Raw genomic sequence first — 16,273 nt, 5'->3', positions numbered from 1 at the left:
TACTAAAAAGAGAGCATTGTTTTTCTCCCAGAGGAAAGAAACCAGGAGAAACAGGGTCAGTAAATTCCATACCAATGTAGGTAAACTGAATACTTTTGGACAGAAACCTCCTAAAAATCAATAACAGTAAGTTTGGGGGCTAGACTCCAGATAACTTTTTAATCTTCCTTTCTGTGTTGTCTTCAAAGACATAAAGGTTGTTGTTTTTTTTTTAATACCTCTGATTTTCAAATCTTCCTTTCTTTTTTTCTTCCATTTAAATGTGTAGTCCTGAGAAAAGTGAAAGTATTCTCATTAGAGAGAGCCAAGAGCAGAGGTGTTTATATGGTTGAAGCTTCCTCTTGGCTTCAGTTCTGACCTGCATGAACAGTTTTCAGAAGTATGTATTTTGTTCCAACTGCTAACTGTGTTGCTGAATTATGGTGACATTTCAAAAGTATCTAGATGTATAAGAAAGTCATTATATTATAATTAAAAGTGGTTTCATACCAGCCACTAATAGCTAAATTCCATTTTATGCCATGTGTAAGAATATGCCTAATCAAAACATTTTACATAAATACAAGCTCCAGGTTCAATAAAAGAATCACGAATAATAGTGGAAAGTTCCTCTTTAATCAGTTTTGTACTAATAGAATCTCTAAACCACCTGTTTGCAGTTTGGGGGAGGAGTTTTGAAATTTTATATATATGCATGTATGTATACACACATTTATATATCACGGTATTTTTCAATAAATGTTCAAAATAACAATGCTGGAAAGTTGTTTCAGTTCAGTTAGAGTTTATAATGTCACTCTTGCCTAAAAAAGACAGTTCTATAAAAATCCTTTATATACCATAGATTTCCACACCAATGTTTCTCCAAGTCTACTATTGCTATCTCTCTGATTCTACTTTGCAGTTTCCATCAGATGGGACTGTATTACTTTTTAAAAAGAAATATTCTGTGTGGGTTTTAAATATTAGGAAATTATAATCTAAAGGAACTTTTAAGGTTAGATGCATTAAAACATTGAATCCAATGTAGTTTGTCATGTACTTAAGTTTCTTACAAAGAATCTTATATCTACTAGAATACCAAGTAGTATAAATGTCCATTTTTCATATTTGCTTTAAAAAAAACTCAGAATATAGAAAACAGAAGCACACTTTATTAGGGTCAGAAGGTCAGACTGAATAAATCCAAAAACTCTCTCTCTCTGTGTCTTTCTCTCTTATTATCTCTCTATCCCTCTCTTGTTTCTTTCTGTCACTGCCTGTCTGTCTCCACATACACACACACATACATATATACATCTAAATATATATATATATATATATATATATATGTGTGTGTGTGTGTGTGTGTGTGTGTGTATGTGTATATATATATATATATATATATATAATTTTGGCAAATTATTTTTCCTTTCCCACCAATATTTTATTGGACTTCCATTTTATTGAGTTGATTTTCATTTTCATTTCTTTCTCTGGCCCATAGTATTGATAAAAGTGTGAAAGAAAATTACTAAAATAAGCAAGCAAACAAATAAGCAACAACAACAAAAACCAGGAGTTAAAAGAAAAAAAAAAAGAAGCAATCATCAGGCAAATAAATGAAGATTGAGCTAAGGTAATAGGAATCACCAATGTGATGAATTGTTACTGTTGGAAACATAAATAAGATTCCTTACTTAATAGTTAGAAATTGGGACAGCACGACAGACAAAGATGATCTCTTATATCAGAGGCATTGTAGACATAATTTATCTTCTATAACATATTTTGTCATGATGAATATTTGGAAGTACTGGGTAAATTGTTGGCATACACACATTCATATACACACAAAGAAGCTATATACACTTAGCACTTTGAAACCATCAAAGATTAAAAATAAACATCACAGTTAACATGTGATTTGAAAAACAGTTTCTGGACATCTAAAATCAGTCTACTACTAGTAATACTACTACTATTACTATTAAAATGTGTCCAAATAAATAATACGACAACCACTGAATACTGCTAGTTTATATTAATATGAAAATAAATAAACAGGTGAAGGGGGAAGCTGCAGGTGCAAAAGTATTTTTCACTCAGTCAAAACTTATGCTAAATTATTACAGCATTCATACAGATATGTTTGGGACAAAAGAGTGGATCTAGAATCATATAGTGTCCATTTCAATATTTCTGCATTTTTAATTCTGAAAAGGAAGGCTGATTTTTTTAATACAGAATTTTAAAAAAAGAAATACATCTTTTCTGATGCTAGTTTGCAAATGGTGGACAAAAACAACTGCTACACATTCTCAGAACAGGATATGATGCAAGAAGATATGCAAATAGGCAAATGGATAATTGCAATTTTTAAGCACACAAAAATTTAAAACTATAACTATAATCATTTTTAATATCTTAATTGAAAATTCTGAAAAAGCCAGGTGATTTTATCACTCTTATCTATCCCAAATTTAAGCAACTAATAGATGTAATCTGCACTCAAATCCTACCTCATCATGGTTTGGGAGTGGCCTGATTCCTTGTAGTCTATTGGGAACAGAAGCTTTGAAAACTCAAGCTAGAAAAGCCTTGGTTATAAGGTATGAATTGATTGTAGGTCTTTGTCATTTGAGGACCAAACCAATTAGGTTCAGAAAAGATCTGACCACCAGGTTGGCCACCAAGAGATGAGGATTTTTTGGCTTTTTTTTGTTTTGATTTTAGTTTTAGTCATGGCAACTCACGAAGCATGGAGGAGTTGCTGGATGCATCTGTAGAGAGTGCATTCATTCTACATAACCAACATCCTTGAAATGACATTGAAGTAAGCAGAAGATGTATTTAAAAGGTGTAGTTTTCCATCAAAGTACACACTGTTGTCATTAAAACTTGGTCTAGAAGGAGTCATCCCAGACTATATATAAAGCCAGCTTATTTTTTGTCATTTATTTAATTCAGATTATAATGAATGCTACTTAATCGAAAAGAAATCCATCACATTTAAATAACCATTCATATGAACATTAGAATTTCCATGCATGGGACAGAATCCCCAACCCCACTACCAAACAGCATCAAAAGTCACATAGTGATGTGCTTTACAAAGAATTTAACTGTTAATGGATTCCATAATTAGCCCATAACAATAGAGTGTGATTCAAATAGCCAAGTTGCTAATACTGGTTTACCAAAGCAAATAGCATTGGCACATACTCTATGTGGCTACTTCGACAATATTCTATAGAATTGTGGTATTGTTGTGAGAACCATTTTGAGTGTGACTTGTGGTTAAACAGATCAGCATGATCCAGCTTCAGATCCATGCAATCAGCAGAGACCTCAAAGGATTGGTTCTTTCAATCAGGCCACCATATAGATGGTCAGAGCCAATTGGTTGTCTAAAAGTTCTGCTTCTGTGGGTGTAGAGTGAGGCAAAATTCCACTGCTGTTTGCCTGGAGATTTCTTCACTTGAAATTTGTCAACATTAATGGAATGATGCTCACAAACTCACCACTAAGTTATGATACAATTGATATTGCATTCATCATTAAATTACTTTGATGAAAATCTTTTTCTCTGAAAATAAATATCCTAGTTTTATTGCATTTTAATGTTCTTTTTAGTGGATGGATAGAAAACAACCTACATTTTACCTTTTATGAAGGGTCACATAGTGGTTTGGAAATTCTCATTCTATAGAGCATTCAACCTGATTTGTATATGCACTCACAAATTGAATCAACTATGAAGACAGAAGACCACAGTTCAAATCCATTTTTGCAGCATGGAACTTTGAGCTAGAAACATTCAATTTATAATATCCAAAATTGTAACAAAAAAATTAAAAACTGGAAATGACTGTTGATACATTTATAGCTGTATATAGAAAAGAAAATCACTATAGATATGTACCACAATTCCCTTCTCACCAATGTCCTTATTTCCATAAAATAAATTTTTTCTATTTACATTAGTAGATTTCCTCACATTGCCCCTTTCATACCATAGGAAAAAAAATCTGAATACTAAAATAGTTGCATCAAACCAGTCCTCTATCAGCTACAAACCCAAAGGGGACTCAGTTAATGTTAGAAGAAAATTGTCAAAACTACATGCTGTTCTGGCTTATCATCTATACTTAGGTGGTAATATCTGGATATAGAGGTCCAGTTAATAATGACACTTGTGCAGATGTTATTTCAACACAGTAATCTAAAATTAATTCTCAGTGGATGGTAGTTACCAAGATTAACACTTTTTTAAAAAGTGGGCCATGGCTTTAAAATGTAATCTGGTGGTTTATAATTGGGTTTATGATAATGAAACCAGGTCAAAGTGATATATACTTCTTTTATCCTCTCTTGTTGGTTTAAAAATTTTTTTTTCCTTCTTGAAAACATACAGGATTGAGAAATTATTTTAATTATACAAACGATTCTAGAAAAGATCTTTAAGTCTCTCCTTTTCTCCTTTCCTTTATTGATAAGGTTCATTTAGAAATCAAGTGACAGCTGAGATATTAGTTTAGAGGAGCTTAATCGATACCATGGTTATCTACCATTCCTTTCCCACTCTCTTCCCAGAAACAAAAAAAAATCCTGAGCAAAGTGCAAGACAATAAAGTTGAATAAAAACACTGATTATTTTGAAACCCACTTTCTCCAGCCACTTAACTCTTCTAGGTTAATGAGGTTTTCTTTGACAAATGTTAAGTGCCTACCGTGGCTGAGCTGAATTCAATAAGAGCATCTAACCAACAACTAGATGGTGAGAAAGTGTCTGGAAAAGACAGTGTTAAGAGGCCAGCATTCTCCTAAGCTGTGTATCATCACACATCACTGGGCGACCTGGCTCTCTGGGAGAGGTTGGAAGGGATGCAGCCGCAGCAAATAAGCCAGAGAGCTTTCTGTATTTCTTGATTTCTGAAGGCATATATCACAGGGTTGATGATGGAATTGTAGGTAGCTGGAAGAAGGGTAGCATAAGTATATATAGAGGGATAGGTGTAGTCTGCTATCAAAGAATAGAGGGTGAAAGGCATCCAGCAAGCGGCAAAGGTCCCCAAAATAATAGCCAGAGTAGAGACTCCTTTCCGGGTGGTCACATAGTGCGATGTGGCCAGGAAATGGTGCTGCAAGGCAATCTGATGGGCGTGCCTCATCACAATCTTACAGATCTGGATATATAGCTGGAGCATGAGAGCAAACATGAGCAGGAAGGAGACAGAAAGGATAGCGGCATTATTCTTAGTGAGAGGTCTGATCACACTGCAAGTGGATTCGTCTTTGAGGCAGTTCCAGCCCATGACAGGCAGCAGTCCGAGACAGATAGAAGCTCCCCAGAGCATTATAAGCATGACATAGGTAAATGTGACAGTCCTTTCGGAATTATAAGTCAAAGCATAATACAGCGAGAGGTAACGATCGACAGTGATAGCCAGCAAGCTGCAGACAGAGGCTGAGAAAGAGGCGACAATCAGTCCTATCGTGACCAGCTTGGTAGCTTCTGACTGAAGCAGGTAGGCAAAAATAAAATTGATGATCAATCCAATTCCTGCCAATAGGTCTGCGAGTGCCAGACTGCCTATCAGGAGAAACATGGGTGCACGCAGGCTGGGGTTATGGAAAATTATAAGGACCACAATGGCATTTTCGCAGGAGATGAGGGTTCCTGAAGTACACAAAACAATGTCCCAGGGGTTTACTATGAGCTCTGGCTCTGGTTCTATGACCGGAATCAAGGAGGAAACTGCAGCTGAGACATTCTCCGGAGGACTGGCATCTAAATGATCCTGAGGCAGCCAGCTTAAATTAACCTTCAGGTCTTCATTCATTTTAACCCCTGTCTTCTTCAATGAAAAGACATGGTTTTTAATGTTCAAGTATAGCAAGATGGAAATTTAAGATCATGCAAGAAACAACCACCAAAAAACCCCACCTGGTAACTGCTCCCCCCAAACAAATAAAACCTTTCCAACAAATACTATTGTTCTGACTCTGCAGGTATTTATCACACATTTCAAGGGCTACAGCTAATTAATTTGCAAATTTTCCTGAAATAATGCAAAAGCAAAAGTCAAAAGATTCTGTTGGTTTTTTTTCTCTTAAAAAACTCCATCCACCGGTGAGAAAAAAAATACAGGCGAGCATATAGGCAATGAAAACAGTGTGAATGATGGATATGCACATGGAACTATCTGCAGTCATTACAGAGCTGTTGAGAATAGCACATCTTACGTTCTGAAAATGAACAACTGTTTGAATTCTGGAGTTGATGCAGAGTCCCACAGGACAGCCTACAAGTCTTGTAAGCAAAAAGAGTCTCGTGCCATTTTTCCTACATCGACTTTAAAAAATAGGGCTTTTCTATTCAAACCTCTCCTCTTTCCCCAAAATATCCCTCCTCACCCACAGACTGGGAAATGCCACAATTTTTTTAGGGGGGAACCCAAATCTTCATTTAACCGGAAACGCGGGGCAGCAGCTATTCCTAAATTCTAGTATGGCAACAAAAGGCAGAACGAAAGTGTGAAAATGTAAAGATGCTCATGCATTGAGTGGCCCCTTTCCCCACCTCAGCCCAGTGATAGGAAACAGACAGTGGGATCACATATACAGAGCATCACACAGCAGACACAGAGCGCTGGACTGGGGGAAGTTGATTAGGGAGGAGGGATAAGAAAGTAGTCACCTTGACTTCTCCTGATGGAGAGTCCTTGGATTCTTCCTAAATAGAGCAGGTTTCCTCTAGCACCTTCATCTCTCCGAATGCAAGACGGATAGGAATCTGTTTTCCAGCTCGAGAGTTTGCAGGGAGTGCAGAAGGGGTGGGGGTGGGGAAGAAAAGGGTGGGAGGGAGAGAGAAGGAGGAGCAGGACGAGGAGGAGGAGAAGGAGGAGGAAGCAGAAGCAGCAGTGGCAACAGCAGAGACACTGACTGCAGCAGGTACAATATTCTGCGCTTGTGCTACACTCCGGCGTCTGGAGGTGTGCTAAAAGGTCCTCTGCGTGCGGCTGTCATGTACACACAACCCTGCCCCCTACACACACACACACACACACACACACACATACACACACACACGTGCGCACCGCCCACTTTCTCTCTCTCTCACGCTGTCCTTGGCTCACGGGGGGGTGGGGGGATGAGGGAAGGGGGGCTGGAAGTTGAGGCTGTGGAAAGGAGCAGAAATCACCGACCAGTTAACGCAAATTCTGGGCTTTGCGGTCCGAGAGCGGGGAGGGGCGGCCCGGACCTAGATTGCTTCCCAATTCCCGCACTCTCCCAGACCGCATTGCCCTAGGGCTGGCAGACCCCTGCTGAGATGCTCAGCTTCCTGACCTGGACTGACCTTCGCCAGTGTCAGAGATTTGCATTGTCACAGCCAGGAGTTGAGCCTGGTCCCCCTTCTCAGGTCCTTCCCTCTCCCTCCTCCCTCCCCCGGCCAAGAAAACTACTCGGATTCTGGTCAAGGTTGGTATTATTGAGGGAAGAATCCTAGATCCAAGTGGATCTGAACACTCAGTGCTTTCCCCAAATTATTGCAAAAACACCATTTAGGTAAGGGTGGGGAGGTGAGGAATATGATTTTCACAACAGCAAAATGTACAAATTATTAGTTAGTATTGACCTTGGTCATATTGTCATTTTATTACAATTTCCTTCAGTCCTTTAGTAGTTAGATTAGGCGATCGTGGTAATGTGAATCATCATTCCCATCATCAAATTGCTTTTATTAAGTGCTCATATGTTCTGAGTTTCCTAATAGGAGTCAGTTACACTGTTGATGCAAAACTCTCCCTTGAGCTCTTAACCAAATAACCAGTTTTCTAGGCTTTCAAGTGGCACTACTCTATTTTATTTATTGTTATTCTTTTATTTATTTATTACTATACAGACAGTTGAGTGCCTGATAACCATTTGCTTCCGTATGTTTGTCTCTCATCTACAGGAGGCTTCCCTTGAAGAGAGAGCTATCTTGCAAAAAAATGACAGAACTTGGATAGGAGGGGTATGTGGCTGGCCCCACGGTAACATTACTAGTCCTGGACTTAATCACTTCTCCCCAAGTCTATTACAATAGAGAAAGAAAAAGCAAAACAGATGGGGATAAGTATTCAAATAGTCAAGATAGGTGCTGTTATTAGTCTCATTTTATGAATTGAGCAAATTGAGATTAAATTACTTGTCTAGGGTCATTTAGCTAGTTTTATCTGAGGCTGAATTTGAAATTAGTTTTTCCTGCTTCTAGGCCCAGTACTTTCTCCACTCTGCCACCTGCCCCTGCATCCCTCAGATCTCTCTCTACTCCAACTTATCCCAAGCAACTTTTTAAATTTATATTCCTGAAGCAAAGCAATCCTTACTCTCCCTTTCAATTACTAGCACCTTTCCAAAGATCATTATTTTGTATATATTTTGTATTTATTTCCTATGTACATGTTGTGTTTCTGGAAAGAAAGTAAGCAATTAAAGATTAGGGACTGTTGTTTTTATCTCTAATACTGAGTACTTAATAAATACTTGTTGAATCAAATATCTTTGTGTAACTTTGTATGGCTCATATTTATAAAACCCTTAGTATATTTCAGGAACAGTGCTAAGCACTTTATAAATGTATTTCATTTGATTCTCACAGCAGACCTGGAAGGTAGATGCTGTTATTAACCCCAATTTTATAGATGGAGAAACTAAAGCAAACAGAGGTTGTGACTTGCTTTTCCATCTATTTTTTCCTACTTCCTTCTCCTACCCAGCTATATCTGCTTCTCTAAAATTGTTGACTCATCCTTGGAATGGGAATCTCAAGCCCCTTCTGAGTGCATACATCTTTTAATGGACCCACTAGTGAATTGGCAGACTTGAATCCACATCAACATCTTATAGGCACTGTAGCCCAGTCCCAGTCCCTGTAGCTCTGGCTACAATTGTTTATCTCCTTCACCTGCAGATACAGAGCTTTGACACTTCGCTACCAGCTCTCTAAACTTGTGACTTATCAGAAAATGACCTAAATAATAGTATAGACATATAATCTCTGATTACAAAGGAGGCTGAGACTGATAGATTAATTTTCAGATTCTGAGTGCTGAAGTCTATGGGTTTGCAGCACCAATATGGTAAACTGTGGTAAACTCCTGGTAATAAAGGTCTCCAGAATGACAAAAGGTAATCTGATCCAGGCTAGAATAAGAAAGCTGGTTAAAGCTTCCTTATTGACCAGCTTTGGGATCCAATCCATGAGTAACTATTCCATTTATGATCCAAGTGAAATAGAGCAATCCCAGTCTCCAAAAGAAGGTCTTTAATTGACTTTTTTGTTGTTCAGTCATTTTCCAGTTGTACCTGGATTTTCAAGACCTTGAGGTTTTTTTCACAGAGATAAGGGAGTGAATTGCCATTTCCTTCTCTAGTTCATTTTACAGATAAGGAAGTTGATGCAAACAGGGTTAAGTGACTTGCCTAGGGTCATACAGCTAATGTATAAAGTCAGATTTGAATTCAGGAAGATGAGTATTCCTGACTCCAGTTCTAACTTTATCCACTCTCCTTCATCAGCCCTGATTTCTGTAGTTTCTGAAATTATCTCACTTCTCTGGTCAAACTAATCCTTGTAATCAGGCCATCCTCAGCAACAAGATCAACCAAATCATTTCTAATGGAGCAGTAATGAACTGAACTAGCTATACCCAGAAAAAGAACTCTGGGAGATGACTAAAAACCATTACATTGAATTCCCAATCCCTATATTTATGCACACCTGCATTTTTGATTTCCTTCACAAGCTAATTGTACAATAATTCAGAGTCTGACTCTTTTTGTACAGCAAAATAATGTTTTGGTCATGTATACTTATTGTGTATCTAAGTTATATTTTAATATATTTAACATCTACTGGTCATCCTGCCATTTAGGGGAGGGGGTGGGGGGGGTAAGAGGTGAAAAATTGGAACAAGAGGTTTGGCAATTGTTAATGCTGTAAAGTTACCCATGTATATATCCTGTAAATAAAAGGCTATTAAATAAAAATAAAAAATAAAAAATAAAAAAATAAATAAAAAAACTAATCCTTGTAATAAATTCCTTTCCAGGACCAGGCCTCTACCTCTTTTCCCAGATACCATTTCCAAATTGCCCTGGACTCTGCCTGTCCAGATCCCAATTATGGCATTGCCATATAACACTTACTCCATTTTGCAGTAATGCCTTTTATGTTTAGATTTTAACTTAAAACTATTGACTTGCTGAAGTAAGAGCTCAATTGAAATTATGTAATACAATTTTATGGTCAGCATAGTTTATGACTTTCGCCAGCTCTGTTCAGTAGCTTATAAATAAGAGCAAAGAGAGGAAGTCATAGGAGCAATTTACAGTTGGCATTTGGAAAAGCATGACAAAGGGACAAGAGATTCAGATTTGCAGGTAAAGTGATTCACCAAATTGTTGAAATAGGGAGGGAGGAGAGTTTAGTAAGTGTGAGGGGAAAAAAAAAAACAGAAACAAAAGAAACCAGGGCTAATGGTCATAAGTCAAAGAGAAGGTGTAATGACAAAAGGAATAAAGATAGAGGGATTCAAAATTCATGAACATAGACATGGAACACATATGGATGATGGCAAGATCAAGAATATGACTATTGTTATTTGTAGCTGAGGTAGAATAGAGGAGTTTATTATGAGAACTGAGTGTATTTAGGGCTTAGGGAAGTAGAATATTTAAGAGAGTATGTATATGTTGAGGACAGCAGTTTAGGAGGAGGAAAAAAAAAACCTCTTATCCAGCTACTTAACTATTGGAGGAAAGAAGAATGTTTTGGGTGTGAATAAATCATGGTCACCAGAATTTGGATTGGTTTTGGATAAATTTGAATTATTAATCTCAAAGGAATAATGGTGTTAGAGGGAGAATTTGAAAATGATGAAAACAAGAACACTATTTTAAATAGATCCTCTGTTATCAGGGAAGCATAAAAATAGCATAAATAGTGAATATAATTATCATCACCAACTGTATTTTTTCATGCCCCCTGTTCCCCACCTTCAGTTTATTAGGCCTATGGTTTATGGTACACTAGATAAATGGCTGACTATATTAATGCCATTTGCATTAATATACATTTGAGATGTGTAGGTGTGATGTTTGGGCTGGCAGTGTCACTTGCCATTGAACAGGTATGTCATCTAAGGTCCTACAAGTGGTATATCCCATATGAAGTATGAGTTCTCAACTGCTACATGACAGCATTGAGTCTTCAGGTCTAGAAGTAGCAGAAATGAGAAAAGCCTCACCAATATACCCTTTTCTCTATCTTTGGGAATATAATAAAGGACAGGTCAATGAAAACTCGGTTCAGTGCCTGTTGATGTGTAATGGAGGTCCCTGGCTCTTCATTTTGGAGCCCTAAATAGATGTTTTATAATTATTTCTTGTGTTCAATTTTTTGGTTGGCTACTGAAGTACACTTCAGTTGATAGTTAAAAGACTCTCACAGGGTCTACTTACCCTCTCTTATTAATGAGAGAGGGAATAACTACTGTAAGCCTTTTGGATAGGAAGAAAGAGTGGTAATGCTAGTAGCCAATTCACTCCACCTGGGTTAACAAAAAGCTATAGGCCCATAGACTTGCTCTTGCCTCTGTCCCTCTTGTGTCTATTCTTTTCTGCCTTATGTGAAGGAACTTCAGAGATGGAATGTCCTCATTGGCCAGTCCTTTGTTTTTAGCAGAAATGGGAAAATATCAACAACTATAAGACTTTGGCTTACAATGAAGCTTACAGGATAATCTGGCCACATCAATCATTTCTTTTTCTCCATTTCTATTGTTCTCTATATCTTAACCTTTGTAATTCTTGCTTCTATGTCTTTGGGTGAATTTATACCAACCTAATTAGACATAAGGGAAATGATATATGAGAGCTGAAGCTATGGAGTAAGCTGCCATTAAAGGTGTCTACTATCAAATGGAGCTCAGAGATGGGATTAGGTAGAACTTATTTATTTGGATATATTCTTTATATATATCATAAAAGCATTTTGTTCCCCAAAATAGGTTAAGCTCAATACTTCCTTTTTTTTCTGGAGTCCCAGATTTGAAAAGGGATAAATGAAGTTATGTATTCCAACCTTTAGCAAATCACAGAACCCTTCCACCACACTCCCAATGAATTTCCTTTAGAAGACCTCAAGCAACAAGAAGTTCACTGCCTCCATAGTATATCATATCATTCTTGACAACTTTAATTATTAACAAGTTCTTATAATATAAAGATGATATTTCAAATGATACATAAGTCTAATTTTATTTTGGAATTGTATGAGGCAACCCCTTAGTCAACATATTCTAACTATCCCTCAACATTTATGGCTTTCATATTTGAGTTTTAGTTATTCATAGGTTGGCTATTAATAATTAATTGAGAAATTTTGGATATTTGGCATAATCTGGAAAATAACCCACAATGTGTATGGAAAGAAAACTCAAAAAAGGTGAGTCACTAATGCTCAAATACTGTATATTATTAGTCTATTTTATCATGTACTATCATAAGCATACTATACATTCATACATGTATTATAAACAATTAAATTTTGTTAAGAGTTTCAGTGTGCTAAAGAACTATGGACTATGTTCTCTCTTTGGGAATGACTTCTCTATCCATTTACCATCCAGACTATTTTCTCCCACATTGTGGGATTATGTTCTTTTTCATAGGAGAAAGAAATCATGAAGCAGTTGCTGCACCTACACAGGTGGCTGTGAAGATTCTGCATATCATATGAATTTTTCTTCTGTAAAAACTACACCTTTTTATGGGTACAGTGTGTCATTTTACTTGTTTTTTGTGTTAAATAAATATGATCAGAATTATTAAAAACAAAGGTTTGGCCTGGGGCTTAAAGTTATTCATGATTTTCCTCAATCCCCAAAAATGTCTAGGAATGACTATTTATAACTTGGCAGAAATATGAATTTCAAATTATTGCTATCTTCTTTCAGATGCATCCGTTTTCTTCAATTCCAGTATTTGGCACCATCCCCAGGAACATGGTTTTTAAAATGGCTATCTTAATTATTGTCCTCTTGATTTATTCACTGCCTCTTACTATAAAACTGTAACAAATAGTTTACTATACCCTAAATAATGTTTATTGCCTTCTTATCTTCTCCATTCACTCTTTTATTTGTACTTTGGTAAGCTTTGTAAACCTTCTGAGTTACTGACTGGTTCAGCAATGTGACAACCCAAAGGACCATGTATGAATCATTGCCAAGTTTTTGCTTTTATCCTCTTCACCTACAGTCATATCTCTTCAGGTGGAAATATTGGCAGAGGGAGTCTTACCCATATATAATGATATGCAAAATTTCAGTGTTATATCAGGCATAATTGGTAAGCTATTCTCCTAAGAGAAAATTAAAGTTATTCATAAAATAGAAGAATTTTGAGCTACCCAATATTAACTTTTTATTTTATGTGAGGACATGGAGGATAAGAGATGTGAAATTTTTTGCCTAAGGTCATGTAGTTAATAAATGGATGAATGAAACTAAGACTAGAACTGTTAGACCCAATGCTTTTAAGTTAAATGTTCTGGGGGAGTAATATTTATTTGCTATTATATTTTTAAGATAATTTTAGAATAGAATAGAAGTTTAAAATAGTCTATTCCATTTATGATAAAATTATATCATAAACTAATCATAGGAAAGTTATCATATATAAAGCCACTGAATTGACTATTCAATGGGCAGTTTGGTTTTTTTTTTCAGTCAAGTTAATAGTTTGTTGTTATACATTTGGATTGAAATTGATCACTACATTGCTTTAAAAAACTAGATTGATGGTATTATGTAATATAATGTAATATAGACTAAAGTGCTGGACTTGAAATCAGGAAGATGGATTCATATATTGCTTCTGACATGGTATACTATAATTTGAATAATAGGCATTCTTCATCTCCTTGGCTTTTCCTGTTTGGATTGTAAGATGAAACTCTTTTGAATGATCAGAGAGCTCATATAGAAGACTATAGTATTCCTAGAATCAAAACAATCAATACAATGGCATTTGCAAACAGGAGTATCTGGAAGACCTCATCATCTCTAGAGAATTTCTTTTCAACTTAAATTCTAAATTGTCTCTCTACCATGACAATAGTGAATCCCTTTGGTGCACATATGTTTTCCTCTTTTATGCTGTGTCTGATATTAATGCTTGGACATTGGACAAGATTTTTTCTATTATTGTATCTTTCAAGGAATTATAAATATTCATGCAATATGTAAAATTTTGCATATTCATGGGAGACATCATTTTGGAAGGAAATCTTTAAAGTTTGCATTTCCCTTTTTTGAATCAAATTACTTCTAAAAGTCAACAAGCAATATGCACAGTTGAATCTCATATTTGCCACATATTTCAGTCAGTTTTACAATAGTAAAGATTTGGTCTGCTTTAGAATATTACCTGTAAAAGCTTTTCAGTTTCTTTCTACTACCTTTATCATCAATGACATTGATGTATTTAGAAATTATCTTCATAAAATCAATGTATTTGGGAAAGTATTTGAAGATGGAAAATGGAAGAATTACACATTAAATGTGGAAAAGATCTGCAAAGATTTTTAAAATAAATTTTTCCCACCAAGAGCAGTGACAAAACCACATTAGGACTTTAATGTAACAGTTCCAGACAGGTTCACAGAGGAAATGAATACAACAAATCTGAGAAAATCAGCTGAACTAAACTAAATCTATGCAGGAGAAAATTTGTGCTGGAGGTGACTCAACTTTTAAAGCAATGAGAGATTGAATCTCAGGTTACACTATATTTACATACCATGTAAAAATGTTCAGAGGACATTTATATTAACCCATGTATCTATTAAAGGTCGCAGTCAGAGCCAAGATCTGGCTCACATCTTCTAACTAGCACCAGCAGCTTTCTATGTACCACATAGCTTCTCACATGTATAAGCATGACAAAACAGCCTTATGGTCTGTTTCTGAGATCCCTAATCTCCCTACATTGTACAGTTTAATCTAGTCTTCAATAGACTTTCAGGCAGAGACCTGCTCTTCCTACAAATGCCTTAAACTGATCTATTATTGCAGTATACCTCTTGGACAAACATTCCTAGTGCACATGACTTGGAACTAACATGAACAATCACTGTCAGAAACATTTATCAACTGCCCACTATGTGCCAGACACTATGCTGAATGATGGGGATACAAAATTATAGGCAAAAGACAGTTCCTGTGCTCAAGGAGCTTGCAATTGAACAGGGGAGACAAAAATTATATACAAAGTAAGTTACATACAGTAAATGGGAAATAATTAAAAGGGGGAAGGCACTAGAATTAAGAGGGATTGGGAAAGCCTTCTTGTACAAGATGAGATATTAGTTGGGACTTAAAAGAAGCCAAGGAAGAAAGCAGATGGAGTTGAAGAAAGAGAACATTTCAGCATGAAGAAAAGCCAGAGAGAATACTTGGAACCAAGAAGTAGAGTATCTTGTTGATGGAACAATAAGGAGACCAATTCTTTGCATTATAAATTATGTGAAGATGAACAAGATATATGTAAACTGAAACGGTAAGAGAAAGCTACTAGAATATGAAAGACTTTGAAGGCCAAACAGAAAATTTTGTATTTTTGTATTTGTGCATTAACAGTTAGATATTGCATTCCTGGAGTCAGAAACAGCTGAACTCATATCTAGTTTGTGATCCTTCCTAGCTCAATGATCTTGGGCAACTGCCTGCCTCAGTTTCTTCAACTGTAAATTATGAATAACAATAGCACCTACCTCTAGGGTTGCTATGAACATAAAATGAAATAATTGTGAGCTGCTTAGCACAGTACCTAGTATGTAGCAAGCTATGTAAATTATACCTATTAATAAAGTTATTTGATATTGGAGAAGATAGGGAAACACTAGAATTTATTGAGTAGGGGGGTGACATATTGGAAATAATCATTTTAGGAAAATCACTTTATTGACTAAATAGAGGATGAATTGGAGTTGGGAGAATTTGAAGTTATTACAACAGGTTATTAGAATAATCCAAGCATGATGTGATGAGAGCCTGAGCCATGGTGGTGACAGTGTCAGAGAAAAGATTCAAGAAATATTGCAATGGTGAAATTGAGAAAGCCTTGACAATTCTCTGAAAGGAGATTTGAGGTGTGAGATTGGAGGACAGCAGAGAAATTAGAGTAATATATTTTAGAATTGTCAGCATTAAGATCATAATTAAATCCATGGGAACTG

At 36.2% G+C, this 16,273-nt stretch overlaps 1 protein-coding gene across 2 annotated transcripts; it reads right to left on the bottom strand.

The window, feature by feature from the left end:
• Positions 1-1,542: 1,542 nt before the first annotated feature.
• Positions 1,543-6,811, bottom strand: GPR12 (G protein-coupled receptor 12). Of its 2 annotated transcripts, none has more exons than XM_031960760.1 (2): positions 6,683-6,811; positions 1,543-5,840 (listed from the first exon to the last, which is right to left on the bottom strand). In XM_031960760.1, exon 2 carries the CDS (start codon positions 5,823-5,825, stop codon positions 4,821-4,823), a length of 1,005 nt encoding a protein of 334 aa, XP_031816620.1. In that variant the 5' UTR covers positions 5,826-5,840; positions 6,683-6,811; the 3' UTR covers positions 1,543-4,820. The 2 variants fall into 2 exon arrangements, with proteins under 2 accessions (XP_031816620.1, XP_031816622.1); XM_031960762.1 differs by having other exon boundaries at positions 1,543-5,837.
• Positions 6,812-16,273: the final 9,462 nt, after the last annotated feature.

This window comes from Sarcophilus harrisii, chromosome 3 (genome assembly GCF_902635505.1).
Source record: "Sarcophilus harrisii chromosome 3, mSarHar1.11, whole genome shotgun sequence".
NCBI lineage: Eukaryota > Metazoa > Chordata > Mammalia > Dasyuromorphia > Dasyuridae > Sarcophilus > Sarcophilus harrisii.
Note: the sequence above shows the minus strand (reverse complement) of the source record. Positions and strands in the feature narration are given on the sequence as shown.

What these genes read in the sequence shown, in the direction of transcription:
- GPR12 (XM_031960760.1), bottom strand. Translation starts at nt 5,825, where the DNA reads ATGAATGAAGACCTGAAGGTTAATTTAAGCTGGCTGCCTCAGGATCAT.